The 14,743-nt window shown below is 34.5% G+C and overlaps 1 protein-coding gene across 10 annotated transcripts in view; it reads right to left on the bottom strand.

Moving 5' to 3' along the window:
- Window positions 1-14,743, bottom strand: part of BLTP1 (bridge-like lipid transfer protein family member 1) — a 195,274-nt gene that overhangs the window by 41,676 nt on the left and 138,855 nt on the right. For all 10 annotated transcript variants that reach the window (XM_014784542.2, XM_087437664.1, XM_087437665.1 and 7 more), the window contains 7 exons: window positions 12,153-12,250; window positions 11,238-11,423; window positions 10,059-10,227; window positions 7,747-7,958; window positions 6,435-6,633; window positions 2,856-2,915; window positions 757-983 (listed from right to left, as the gene is read on the bottom strand). In XM_014784542.2, coding sequence (XP_014640028.2) covers window positions 757-983; window positions 2,856-2,915; window positions 6,435-6,633; window positions 7,747-7,958; window positions 10,059-10,227; window positions 11,238-11,423; window positions 12,153-12,250 — 1,151 coding nt within the window. The remainder of the gene's footprint in view (window positions 1-756; window positions 984-2,855; window positions 2,916-6,434; window positions 6,634-7,746; window positions 7,959-10,058; window positions 10,228-11,237; window positions 11,424-12,152; window positions 12,251-14,743) is intronic.

A 14,743-nucleotide genomic window follows, 5' to 3' on the forward strand; every position in this document is an offset into this window, starting at 1 on the left:
ATAAACAGTAACATTAATTTTTTAAAAAATTTCTTTCCAAGAACGCAACTATTTTATGATACAACAGTTAAAAGATGTTTAAAAAATTTTTAAAAATCAATACCAGAATGAAAGCAGAGAGTAACTTTCTTTTTAACTACCAAATAATTTGATACTATAGAATGTACAGTATAGATGGAAATACATATTTTAAAAATGCACACTTCATTTCATGTGCGTGCACTTCGCTTTTAAGTTTCATTTTTTAACATCTTTATTGAGATATAATTCACATGCCATAAAGTCCACCTATTTAAAATGTACAATTCAGTGGTTTTCAGTATCTTCACAAAGTTATGCAACCATCATCACAATCTGTTAAGAACATTTTCACCACCGCCCAAAGGAAACCTCGTAACAATACGCAGTCTCTTTCGTTCCCCCTCCCAACCTCCTCAACTTTCCCAGTGCTAGGCAACCCCAATCTACTTTCTGTCTCTACAGATTGGCTTGCACTTTGCTTTTAATGTTAGTAGTTACCTACTAGTAGGTTAAGGCACAAGTTGGTTGACAGTCATTATAAAACAAACAAGTCAATTAAAAGACAATATTATGAAATTAAAAAACTATATTATAAAATGTAGACAGAGAGAACCACCACTCCCTTCCTTCCTCTACAATTAGGAACTACAATATAATAAATAACACTGAGTTAATAATATCCCTGTCTCTAGGTAAAAGCCAGTCCTGAAAAAGTCTAACAGTGAGTTTACTTACAGTATGGATAGTGGGAGACATAGTATCAACTTCATCCTCATCTGACAGGTCGGCTATGTTCACTGAATTTAGATCAGCAATGTCATCTATGTCCTCCTCTCCTGTCAGTGTTGTCAGGGTATTGCCCAGAGCATTAAGTCTTTTGCCAATGTTAGGATCCATGTGGACGTCAATCCCACACATTTTCCACAACACATTGAGTGTCCAGGTTCCAGCACTACTACTTTCTGTTTCAATAAAGAAGTGTCATTTTTGGTAAGTCTTGAGAATAGAAATTTAAATAGTTCTACATGGAAGGAATAGAATGGATGACGGCCCTGTGTGATAACTAATGTCTCTCACAGCTAGATTTTTCAGAAACCTCAGACTCAGAGATTGGTTTCCCTATTATAGAGTATGTATCTGTTGTTTCCTCTGTGCAGCACCCTCTTTCTCCTATGAACCATGGATTCACTCCTCTCCACCTCCAAGTTGATCTACCTGCCTTCCCATGGCTGTAGCAGGAATTGCCATGACCCTCACTCATTAGCCAGAATTAATTAAATAATTAGTTCAGGAGAGGGTCAAAGTTGGAAAACTAAGAATCCTTCCCTGGACTTGAGAAAAGACTGGTCCCTCTCTCATGATTGAGGGTGAGGAAAGGAGGCTCATGTGCTGTTGGCAGCCATGTTTCCTGCCATGGGTAAGGAGGAGGCCAGCAGTAAGAAAGAATGAAGCGGTCAGAGAGGAGCAAAGACCAAAGCTGGAAAGAGTCCTGGTGATGGTTGGGATATTGGTTCCAGTAGTTCCTGAGGGCCCCTGAATGGACATAGTTCCTCCTCTTCACTGACATAGCCATTCCTAAGTTTACTTGTGATCTGCAAATCTCCCGTTATTAAGGTCCCCCTTTTGGTTAAGTTAGTCTGAGTGGGTTGTTGTCACTTACAAACAAGAGTCCTGACAAAGACTTTTACATGACCTTTCTCCCATATGTATGTTTACCTCAGTCATTACCCTTTCCTTCTAACACTACTCCTGGAAATTTCCTACCCTTTTCAGTTCTCTGTCAGTGGGGACTGTCAGCCTTGCTGCTTTCTGTGACAAGGTACTGAGGATGAGCACTGAGGCCACGAGACTTGGGGAGGAAAAGAGGGAACAGTAAGGAGAGAAAGGAAATCTACCAACCTTAATCAGCTTCCAGCCCCTCAACGTTTTAAGAGTCCTTAAATAAATACCTCCCTTTAGCTTACCTTAATTTTATACCAAGCAAAAATAATAAAAATTTACACTGTGCTATCATCTTAGTCAAGACAGGTTATTGCTTCTATAGTTATCTCCTAACCAGCTTCCTAGGTTTTTTTCCTTTCTAATACTTGAAAGTGTCCCTTTAAAGTGTCACTATCTGCTTTCTTGCTAAAAAAAAATTCATTGGCTTTCCTACTGTTCACCAAATCAAGTTTAAACTCCTTATTTTGGGATTTAAGACTTTTCCCATCTTATTTTTCATATAATCTTGTTCCAGCCAATTTCAACATCTCTAACCAGACACTGTGTTTTGACATCACGAGTGATACTAGTCTCTCGGCCTGAATTTTATCTGACCTGTACCTCCTAGTTTTTGCTTTAAGAAACAATTTTATCTATCTTTCAAGTCCCTCTTTAAATGCTTGTTCTTCCATGAAGCTTTCTCTGATCCTAGTATCCTTCCAAATTTGAAAATTTTCTCTCCCTCCTGTAAATTTTGACAGCAACTGAAATTTTATATTTTATTGTACTTATCACTTATTACCATTTAATTATGCTGCAGAGCCTTAATTATATTATTAGAATTTAAATTTATAGAGAGTAGCAAGTATATCTTATTCATCTTTGACTTTCCCAAAACATTTGGCAGTGTATCTTGTACACAGCAGGTGTCTAACTAATAATTGTTAAATAAATAAAAATACGCTAATATTACTGCAAAATAGCTTTTAAAATTAGGGTACACCAGAATTAGTTTAGTTAGAAGATACTCTCGCTCTATTAATACAAAGGCAATACAAAGGCAAAAAATACATATATAAAGGCAGAATTCTACTGGACGTATGTCGCAAGAGTAATACCAAATGTGAACTTACCAGCTGCCGCTTGTCCTGTAGTCCTGGAACATACTTCATAGGTGCCATCTGGAACTACACCTGCATAAAAATCACCCCAAAAAAATTTTCAATAAAATTACGCTTGTGATTAAATACTGTACTGCAATTTTTCACCCAAAGATTATTATCTAAATAGAATCACTAGTGTCTCTTGGTTTCAGTTTCTAATCTGCAGGATGGAAGGGCTACCTTAGATGGCTCATAATATCTATTTCATATTTCCCAGTATTTTATGCTATGATTTTAAGAAGTAACTGCAGTTTTATCTTCACATTCTGCATGTGATTTCCCTGTCTCTGAACTCTAGTTTCTGCATGCTACGACAATTTGTGCTATCATGAATGAATGGCACTTTGAGAATGCAAACGACATAAAACTGATTTTTTGATAACTAAGAAGTGCCACATTAGGTCACAGACATGATTCATCAGCCTTGTCATTTCCTTTGACAAGGAACATTTTATGAGAAAAAAATGATTGGCTGCCATGATGTCAATCTCATAAGGTCATCGACCTATTTCCAGAACATATCTGGCACTAACTTTGAAACGTTTACTACCACTTAGCTTTAATCTGATAACTCCAGCTTCAAAAAAAGAAGTTAGTTAAATCAACAACTTTAAACAGTGAAAGGCGTATCATCCTTGAAATAACTTTTAAACAAAGTAAAGTCTAATGATAGAATTAAGACCTTTTCTCAATAATCCTTAATGGAAAACAAATTTCAATCTAAACCCGATAGGACATACATCTTAAATTTCTTTCTGCAATTCACTCCATACCCTATATTGGTATGCAAATATTACTCAAATCTGAGTTGTAGAAACACTACAACTTATTTTGGGAGAAACGGTCTATTTGTTAAGTACAATTTCTATTATATGTTTTTTTTTAAGATAGTGCCAATAACTCTAAAATCTAAATTATATTTTTGAACCATATGCTATCTGTGCCTCACATACAAATTATAAAATAAGAAAGAATTAGATCTTGTTTTGGGGTAAAAGATGACCCAATTCACCTTTCATAGTCATGGTTATAAATCAGAGCAAAAGAAACCTAGATTACTCTTTCAAATCTAGGAATGCTAGAATGAAAAGAAAACCCCTTGCAATGTGAGTAACATAATTGAAGCCAATGAAAGGAAGAACTAGTAAATAAAAAAAGGATAGAAAACGTTAGTGACTTGCAATTCCAATAAGTGTCAGAGAATTTTTAAAAATTAAGTTTTAAAAAAAGAGTATATACATTCATAGAATACACACCCATGATGAATTAATAAGGAATATTAAGATTTTTAGGAGCAGACTGGACTTCTGAAAGTGAGGAGTAGGAAACCAACTAGGCTCTTCCCCATAGTACCCTTGGTCTCTGTGTCAGAGACGACACTGAGCTGGGCCAACCATTAGTCTGAATACAGGACAGCAATTTCCTGCTCTAAGACCGAATGCTCCCTGGGTGTTAACAGAGAGCTTTGAGTCCTTCAAACTTCTAATGGTTTACATATTTTTAAAAAATATATGCTAATGTAAAGGGTCTAAACTTTACTATCTACTTACATGGTCCTCTGAACTCTTCCTACAGATTGTCCTTTTTAATTTTTACTGCATTTCCCAAAAAACATTATCACCTAGAGAGGAAATTTCACTGGGCTATCCTTTTCCTAGGGCATGATTTTACAGTGATCTGTAAAAAAATCCTAAGGCATAATTCTACTGTTCCTTATTTCTCTACCCTATACTCAACTCTTTTTTTCAAAAATACTAAATGTCAGTTATACCCAAGTATACTTACTACTAATAAAAACTACAAAGTAGTAAACTAATTTGTCTATTTTATCATTTAGAATTTTTATAATTATGCCAATAAAACAACTATTCTACTCACTTCCTATGCCTCCCTCCCAAGACACTAAACAATAAAACCATTACAAAAACAAGTCATTTAATACCCTCCAAAAACCCAAATCAATTATGATTATCACAATTATCAGCATGTCTGTGCACTACTTTGTTGGTGTAATATATACACTGAGGTGCTGAGTTTTTAATTATTTATATCTTTTAATGTGTGTTTTTGACGTTTAGTCAGAAGCATATTTCTTACGCATTTTCCCTTTGTTAAAGTTATTCTATCCATAAAAATGACTATAATGATGGCAAAGATGTCATCTTAATAAAAATCAGTAGGTTTAAATTTATTTTGTTTAAAGAAAAAACACAAAGACAGTTACAGTGACTTTTAAATATATAAATAACAACTGTGTAAAATGACTATTTGTAAAGATTTCTGATGAAGGCTATTTTCAGTCTTTTGGATATTAGGCATGAGTACTTTGGCATCAAGTCTGCTTAGTAACCTGAAACAATTCAAATAAATCCTAGTATTTTACCTATGAATTACGTAAATGCAAAGCATTCAAAACCAAGAATTTCACCTATAATTTTATCTAAGTTTTAAGTCAACATTGAATGCCAAAACTTCAATTTTTGATATTAAAATAATGGAAAGGTTTCCCATTCCTCAAAGAACTCCCCCCCCCCCGCCCCCAAACAGAAAGAAGATTTTCGCTCAGTGGAGAGGGGAAAAAATTGCGTAAACAATGGCATATTACCTTCCGAAAAGTAATTAAGTACTAATTTTGGCTTACAAGATTGACTGAGGAATTTTAGTTCACAACCTTTGATTCCTCAAATATAATTTTCCTCCATTATTAAAATTAGTGAAGTTTTATCAACTCTGCTATAATATTTAAAATATTAATATAGGGCCGGCCCCGTGGCTTAGCAGTTAAGTGCATGAGCTCCGCTGCTGGCGGCCCGGGTTCGGATCCCGGGCGCGCACCGCTTCTCCAGCTATGCTGGGGCCGCGTCCCACATACAGCAACTGGAAGGATGTGCAGCTATGACATACAACTATCTACTGAGGCTTTGGGGGGAAAAAATAAATAAATAAAATCTTTAAAATATTAATATAGATAAAAATAAACCTCTATACCTTCAAAATAGCGTATAAACACAGCTTTAGTTATTCCCAACCTTGAGTATTATTGAATTGGAGGAATTCACACAAGTTACATTCTGTATCCTACAAATTTGGACATGTGGATTTATTCGTGTCAATATTAATTAAGGCTGGAGTTCTTGCTCCTGGTTATCTACAACTGTTCTATGTTATATGATGAACTGTATCTTACACATTTATCACTTCCTTTCAAGATCCCCACAGAACAAAGATGCTGTATCTGGTCATTCACGAATCAATTATGGGAAAAATCAGCGAGTGAGCAAACCTTCAATGTTACGTTATACAATGTTCAGTGTTCAAATGTTATACCATCAAAGAGAATGCCTAGTTGGTTTACTTACCAAAACTACTGAAAGCTACAGTTTTTCACAAATATTCTGATATCTTTAACTAGAAATAGCCCTTATTTCACAATGTCCAATGACATTCCTATATCTGAACATCCTTTAGTTTTACAAATGAAGACACTGGTTTGCTTTTTTTTAATTTTTAAAAATTCTAAACCTTATAGAGAAAATAAAAGACACTCACAAGCATTCATCACTAGATCCCCACGAATTTCTGGTTTCCAGTCATCCCACGATGTCTCAAAGCCATCAGCAAATCGGATACAGAAGTTTTTGAAATGTCCTTTACTAACCAGAGACTCTGAAGAGCAAGCAGTGATGAGAGTACTTTCAATAGTCAATACTAGAGCAGAGCCAGTGTCAAGGTCTCCAGTGTGATTAGACTGCAAAATATATTAAAGAAGGCATAAAACAGAAGGAGACAATTTTTAAATTTGAAAATCCTCATAGGATTCATAGAAACAATAATCTAGAGTCAAGCCTAGAAAGCTTCATTAAAAAGCAGCCTAGAAAGATGCTTACTTTTAAAAATTAAATTGCTCAAGTGAAATACAATTTCCGTATCCATTTTTTTAAACTAAACTTGTAAAAGTCTAATTACATACTTTTCTATCTCAAGCTTCTGTTTTAGTTGTGGGTAGTGTTCTCATTATGACAACCACCTCTGACGTGTACAGCCTTCTTGAGTTCTGTCCATCATGCCATTAAAAAATTACCATTTTTCAACTCCTGAGACATAAACATACCACATGTTGCCAATCCCCAACCCAGAGTTTTTCTTAACACTGCCTTGTTAAATGAATTTACTAAAAGGTAAATTCACTCAACAACTGGTTACAGGTTATGTAAGGTAAATTACAACAGTAAAATATAGACTTCTGTATTTGTTATAATTGTAACTTCTTGACCTCTCAGGGGTTCATAGCCTTTTCTTCTCATACACATGTGCATGCAAATATGTATTCCTGAGAATGCATCCTAAATTACAAAGAGAAAATTCTTGCTTTATCTGGGTGTACACATAACTTGGAAGTTTAATTACCATTAACTATTAGTTTAAAGCATTTTGGAATTCCCTACCCTATTTTAGATGAGGTTATTAAACATTATTAAATAGTATTCTTAAACATCCTTTTGTTTCTATTTTATTAACAAGTATATACCAAAGGTTTCTTTGCTAAAAAACAAAACAATAAAAAGATTCCAAAAACTAAGCTGCTTATCTGGCAAAGTAAAAATGAAGAGTGATCAGATGGGAGTCATTTCATCACTATTCTGAGGTACATCAGAGTGCTTCAGAGAAAAGTCTCATGAGACTCATATTTAATACACTGTAGATGAATCATGGTTGAAGGAGTTCAGTCTTACTTGCTATTTACTAAACTCAAGTTATAAACTCTTCTCCTGAAAAATTTATTGTTATATTCCATATACACAGAAACTGTTAGTAGAAATGTCTGGCTCTTAACCTTGGATTATGATTCGATTTTTTGTACCTGGGCAGTATTTGTGATAGGCAAGCAAATTCCCAGATCATTCACAGTGAGCTGGAGGAAGAGAGTCCCAAAGGCCTGGGCTGATGTTTGCTGGATCCCGGGGAGCATATCTACTACTTCCTTTGTAGCCATATGAATATCCTTATGTAAAGCCATTCGTTGTTCATTCCAGTTGTCATAGGCAGCCTTATAATTCAGCCAAAACAGCACAGCTTTTGATAATTAAGACAAGGCAGAAAGAAAATTAAAATCAAAACTGTGAAGCTATACGGCAAGTAAACCTCAATAGCTGCAGAATCTCATTGATTAATAAAAATTACTACCAGAAAATTGTAGCATTAGAATTAGAAAAGATCTAAGAGGACATAGTCAACTTGACAGATGAAGAAAAGAAGCAGAACATAAGCAATTGCATAATGGCAGAAGGAAGAAGAAAATCCAGGTCCATTCATTCATTCAACAAATTATTTGTGAAATGCCTATTCCATGCTAGGCACTGGGATGGAATAACAAATGAAAACAGACGTGGTCTCTGACCTTGCAGAGCTTTCTGTTACTAATGCTAAAAATTCTTGAAGGAGAGGGACATAATACTAGGAGTATAAATTAAAAAGATGTAATTGAGAGAGAGAGGTTGAAGACATTAGAGTTTGTAACAAGAATGAAAGCTTAAGGAAAACTTTCATTGAATGCAGTACAGAGAAGGAGGAGCCTAAACAGGAGACACAGATGGAGAGGTCAGAGAAGCAGAAGCAAAAGCAAGCGTTATATCATAGACATAAAGAGTAGAAAGTACTTTAGAGAGGTTTTGAAAGCTGATGAGAAGCTGGTGAGACGAGAAATGAAAAAAATGTGCACTGATTTAGCAAAATAAAATGTTATCCATAACACTGCCAAAAGGGCAGTTTTCTAACAAATTGATCTTATCACCAGACAATGCCTACCACCAATTTAAATCTTAAATGGCTTCATAAATGGTTCTTTTTTTTTTTGTGAGGAAGACCAGCTCTGAGCTAACATCTATTGCCAATCCTCCTCCTTTTTTTCCCTTTTTCTCCCCAAAGCCCCAGTAGATAGTTGTACGTCATAGTTGCACATCCTTCTAGTTGCTGCATGTGGGACGCGGCCTCAGCATGGCCGGAGAAGCGGTGCGTCGGTGCGCACCCAGGATCCAAACCCGGCCGCCAGTAGCGCAGCGTGTGCACTCAACCGATAAGCCATGGGGCCGGCCCCCATCAATGGTTCTTTATTGCTTCTAAAATACAATTCCAACATATTTGACCAATCTACATTAATTAAACTCTATCAATCTGTTCAGTCTTATTTCCCATTATTTTCTTTTATGAAAGCTGCTGCTATATTTTCTTAGACCTCTGTACTCATATATATTCGTTCATATTCTCTCTCATTTGGTAAATATTTATTTAGTTCTTACTATATGCCAGGGACTGTTCTAGGCCTGGGATGCAAAGGCAAATGAGACAAGCTTTCATTTCCTTCTCTCCCTGGTGAACTCCTAACTCCAAGTTGAATCTGAAGAATGAGCTTCTCCTCTAAGAAACACAGGTAAAATTAAGAGACTTCCTCATATCCTCGAATATGTATCTCTAACCCCACTCTGTAGTCTACTTTGCCCTGCTTCCAACTGAATTGCGAGTTCCTCGAGAGCAGGGATCCTGTTTTCCATATTTGTATTCCTTTTCTAGACATTACACAATAAATGTCTGTAGAATAAAGACAGTGCCAAAACAAATGGGTGCATTAATTATCCAACTAAAAATACTTCGCTTTTTAATTAAAATTCTGAATCAGACATTCCTATATATCCAAGTAGAAAGCAAATAACTTTAAAAAGTAAAATAACTTTAAAAACTGAAAGGAACAGGGGCCGGCCCAGTGGTTAAGTGCACACACACCGCTTTGGTGGCCCGGGGTTCGCAGGTTCAGATCCCGGGTGTGCATTGATGCACCGCTTATCAAGCCATGCTGTGGCGGTGTCCCATATAAAGTAGAGGAAGTTGGGCATGGATGTTAGCCCATGGCCAATCTTCCTCAGCAAAAAAGAGGAGGATTGGCATTGGATGTTAGCTCAGGGCTGATCTTCCTCACAAAAAAAATAAATAAATAAAATAAAATATGTATTACAAAAAGAACTGAAAAGAATAAGCAAGAAACCTTTTGGATGCTCACATTTCAGATTTAGGAGACATTTAGCTATCAAGCATTTACACTGGTAAACTACAGATGATTTTTATCTAGCATTACCAAACACTTCTAAATCCATAAGATAGTACTGATGGACTTGATCTTACCTCTATCAAAAGCCACAGGCTGTGCATAAACAATTGGTCTATTCAAAGTAATAAGCACAGCTTCCCTATCCGAAGAACCACTGATTTCTTCTCGGAGGGCATTTCTTAATCCAATTCGGGTTTTAAAATAGGCCACTTGATGAAAATCAGAACCAGCTTCCTCATAAACCTAAAATAAAATTAAAAGCTCAATAAAATCAAATAATGGAAAACGTTTTAATTGAAAACAAAACTAAAAGTTTTAACACCATTAATGTGGTATTGTGCACCAAAAGAACTACAGTACATTTTTCTCAATTTCATTTGTCAATTTTATATCTTATACCCCATACCATAAACACTTGAAATATACAATATGAACGGGTACATAAAATCTGAAGTCATACATAAAGTTCATACAAAAGCTAGGATGAGACCCATATTCTGAATGGCAATGTATTAAATGTTTCAAGATAATTAGATCCTTTCCCATTTTATAATGTGTTTTCATTTTAAAAAATTACTGTTTTTCTAGAGATGACAAGAAATTTTTGTTCATTTATTCCTCCACATAATCTTTAATATAGCCATTCAATTTTGAAAGTATGACTGGTATTCTTTTATTCAGTTCTTCAAACCAAAGAAGGAAAAAAGGTTAAAATCTACATAATTTAGCAAAATAAAAACAAAAACAACAACAACAAAAATCCCCAATGAGCTGCAAAAGTTACTTTTTATTACATAGAGTCTGATTACCTGCTGTAGATAAATATATTTTAACTTTATATGTTTAACATTATGGTATGCAAAACGTGCCAATATTACAAAGGGCAGCTAAGAAATTTAGTAATATTTTAAGAACTGACCAATGTTAGTAGGAAGCATTGAAATAAAAAATGTTTAACAAAAGAAAGAGAAATTATAAGCAAATATTTATGAAGATACTGGATTAAGTTTCATGTGATTGCATCTGCACTAAACTGTAACAATGTAACACCAAAATAAACAATGAAACAACAAGGTAAAATTGTAAAGCCCTTCTTAAATGAGTGTTCATTAGAATTTATAATCAGAAATTTTAGGAACATAAACTAAATATACTTTTGTAAGTATAGTAATACTTAAAGTACTTAAAGTAGCTCAAATTGATGTGCAAAATTTAATAGCCACAGCTCTAATATCAACATATTCTGCACTCACCTGATGTTTGACAATTTGTCCTAATGCCAGATTTAAATCCACTTGGCATTTCCCAAACAGTTTCAGATAGCTGCTACTTCCTGGGGAAGCTTTGGTTTGAAGTCGGTTCGAAAGCTCCAGTTCAATCAATCCAGTTTCAAATCTCACAGCTCTCATTGATGGAGTTGTGGCCGTTACTTGAATACCCTAGCAGATCATGTTAGGAGGAAAAAAGGAATCTTAAGTCAACAATGTCCAGCCACTCAAATGAAATCTCTCAATACATGATATAAAAGCCATGTTTTAAAACATAAATAGGAGACCTACTGAGCTGATAAAACTGTCAACATTCTTTAATTTCTCATGTTAGTAGGGACTGTTTTAGCTACTAACTTTCACTTCAGTATTTTGTATTTAAAATCTAGACTGTTCATGAGTTAAATACATTAATTATAATTAAATAACTATTTGCTAAGAATGATTTTTATTTTTAAGAACACTAGTATCTTAAATATTGGAAACATTAAGGTTTCTATTAAGGTATTGTTAATTGGACAAGTGTACAAAATATGTCTTGCAGGGTAATTTATAACAATCAGAAAAATTAAAAATGGTCATCAGAAGGTAATAAAATAAATTGTTACAATTGTATAATATAGAGTACAGCTGTTTAAGAAGATAAAGTTGATCTAAATGTTCTGACATGGAAAGGCATCCAAGGGTTTTTAAAATGCAAATATATGCATATATAAAAATACATATAGAAAAAAGTCCTAAAGGATGTTCAAACAATTGTTAAAGCTTTTTCTCTGAGTGGATAGGGTTATACTTCATTTTTATTTTCTATTTGGTATATTTATGTATCATATGAATTTTCTATAACATACATTAATTAGAAAAATACTTCTGAAAGTATCATTATTATTTATAAGTTACCTTAAACTGCAAGTTCAGGGAATAGAGGAGAATTTTAGGCTTATCTCCATCTGCGGTTCCATCATGTTCATTCCAAAGAGGAATAGGCTGCTCCCCACCTAAAAGAAGTTAAATAATTGAGGGTTTGCAGCAATTTCTTTAAAAGGAAAATAACTATTTTGTGCATTAAAAAAAACCCCATAAAACAGTTATTTTTTTTTATTAATCATTAACTCAATCTTTAACAGGAAACTTCAGCCCAGTCACATTTCACTGAGGGAGACATATATAAGACAGAGATAATACTGCATACATAGACATTTATTAAGAATATTTTATAAGGACTAAATTAAAGCATTGTACATATAATTAAATCAAATGTGACTATACATCTAAGAAAATATGTTTGAGGGAAAGAAGTACACTGGACTAATTTCTTCAATCAAAAACGTGAACTTGTTTGTTTAGATGTGCTGCAAACAAAAAAGAATGAAAGAAAAAATAAAGGTGGAGAAATGAAAACTAAGATAATATGTGCTAATAATAAAGAGTGTGACAACAAAAGTTTGTCCTATAAATTAAAAAAAAAAAAATGGGGGAAGGGACCCTGGGGGTCAAGTTCCTACTAACAGACCATTTGTTGCCCAGGCATTATGGTATTCAGGAAACAATGTTCTAATATCTTATAACTTCTATTTCCCTTGATGAAAAAACTTTTCTGCATGTTTATTATTCAAACATTCTATCTTAAAATGATTCATCTTTTTGTATGTATGTTGAGTTGAGCATCATCCCAGGGAGCATATATGGGTGGGATGGGAAGTTTTTTCCTATTAGGGACCACAGATGTATCAAAAAAACTAAGAACCAAACAGATAAAAAGCAGGTTTTATTTGTTTGAGAGAGAAATTAATCTTTTATGGGCTTTCAAAATTTAAAGTAGGGGTCAAAATCTATTTCAATTAGCACTATGATAAAAATGTACTTTAGTTTTCCACTAGAACAGAAAAAGAAAAAACAAGAGGAAAGGTACAGCAAGAGGCAGAGATGGACCAAAGGTATACCCAAGGTAAGACAGAAAAAGTAGACAAGGGCACACAAGTTGACCTAAAGGGAAAAAAAAAGATGTATCTGTGTATGAATACATACACAGGAAAGAGAAAGAAAGAATGATATGGATGGAGAGACAGGGACCAAAGTAAAGACTTGTGGATCAATAATACTAGAACATATTAGTTACAATATATTCCTCATTTTGGAAGAAGAGGTAGACTATATGTGTCTGTGCATGCTCAGTGCTTGCCCTTATGCTTGCACCTTCCCTCTCTGAATTATTCTACTCTAAGATTTACAGCACAGCACACTGGTTACCTTTTCTTCCAACTTACAGTTAAGTACTTCCTCTCTCCATCTTCTATTTCAAGTCCACAGTCATCTATTACCCAAGCATCATCACTGATGACCCTATCTACAGCCCTATATATATATATATAATATATATATTATATATGTATATATAAATTATTTTTTCCTAGCTATCATCTACTCATCCCATTTCTATTGTCTGTATCTCCCATCTACTACTAACAAACCTTCCATGGTCTTAAAATGTCTTTTCATTTCTCTGATTCCCTACCTTCATTCAAATATGCCTTTTTCATTGTCTTATCATTTGGAAGTCTCACATTCACTCACTCCTTTGACCTAGTAGATGGTGGCTAACTTACTTTTCAGCGCCATTCATAAACATTAAACCATTATTCTCTCTACCTTTTCATCCCTCTTATATCACTGTTCCCTGAACTCACTTTCCTAAAATGCTTTTGGACCCTCACTCATGTTCCATTCTTATTCATTTCCTACCTTTTCAACCAAGCAGACCTCTGCAGTGACCCTAATACCAAATGATAGTGAGTTAATATTTGAGTGCTTACTAGGTGCCAAATGCTCTTCTAGGTCCTTTATCACATATTAATTTATTCAAATCCCTCCATGATGTACCACAATCAGAATTTACTCATTTCTTCCTCCGTGACATGTACCATAAAATACAAATCTCTGTTCTATTATTTATTTATCTACGTATCTATCTCTCCAATTAGATCAAATTCCCAAGGGCAGGGACCATATATCTTCAGATTTCAGCAAGCAGTACCCTAGCAGACACTCAGTGTTATGCTGAACGCAATCAGACCTATGCCATTTGGTGATCCAACTCTTCATCTTCTGTTATTTCTCCAACACACTCTTCACAACAACTCCTGCAAGTCTTCATGATTTTCTTCACACTCCCACAATTCCTATCTCATTCTCAGCTAACAGATGATAGTATGTCAATGTAAGTCCATAAATTGTAACAAATGTACCACTCTAGCGGGGGATGTTGATAATGGAGACGGCTATGAATGATTGGGGGCAGGGAGTACTTGGGAAATGTCTGTACCTTCCCCTCAATTTTGCTGTGAACCTAAAACTGCTGTAAAAAATAAAGTCTATTTTTTAAAAAAGCCTATTTGTTTTGTGTTATTCTATCACTACCTTGAATATCTTTTATCTAGTTTCAGAAAAAGAAATTCTTAAAATTTAAAAGCAAAAGCTTCACCTCTTACAAA

This window comes from Ceratotherium simum, chromosome 12 (assembly GCF_057802395.1).
Source record: "Ceratotherium simum simum isolate JZ-2026a chromosome 12, ASM5780239v1, whole genome shotgun sequence".
NCBI classification, from domain to species: Eukaryota; Metazoa; Chordata; class Mammalia; order Perissodactyla; family Rhinocerotidae; genus Ceratotherium; species Ceratotherium simum.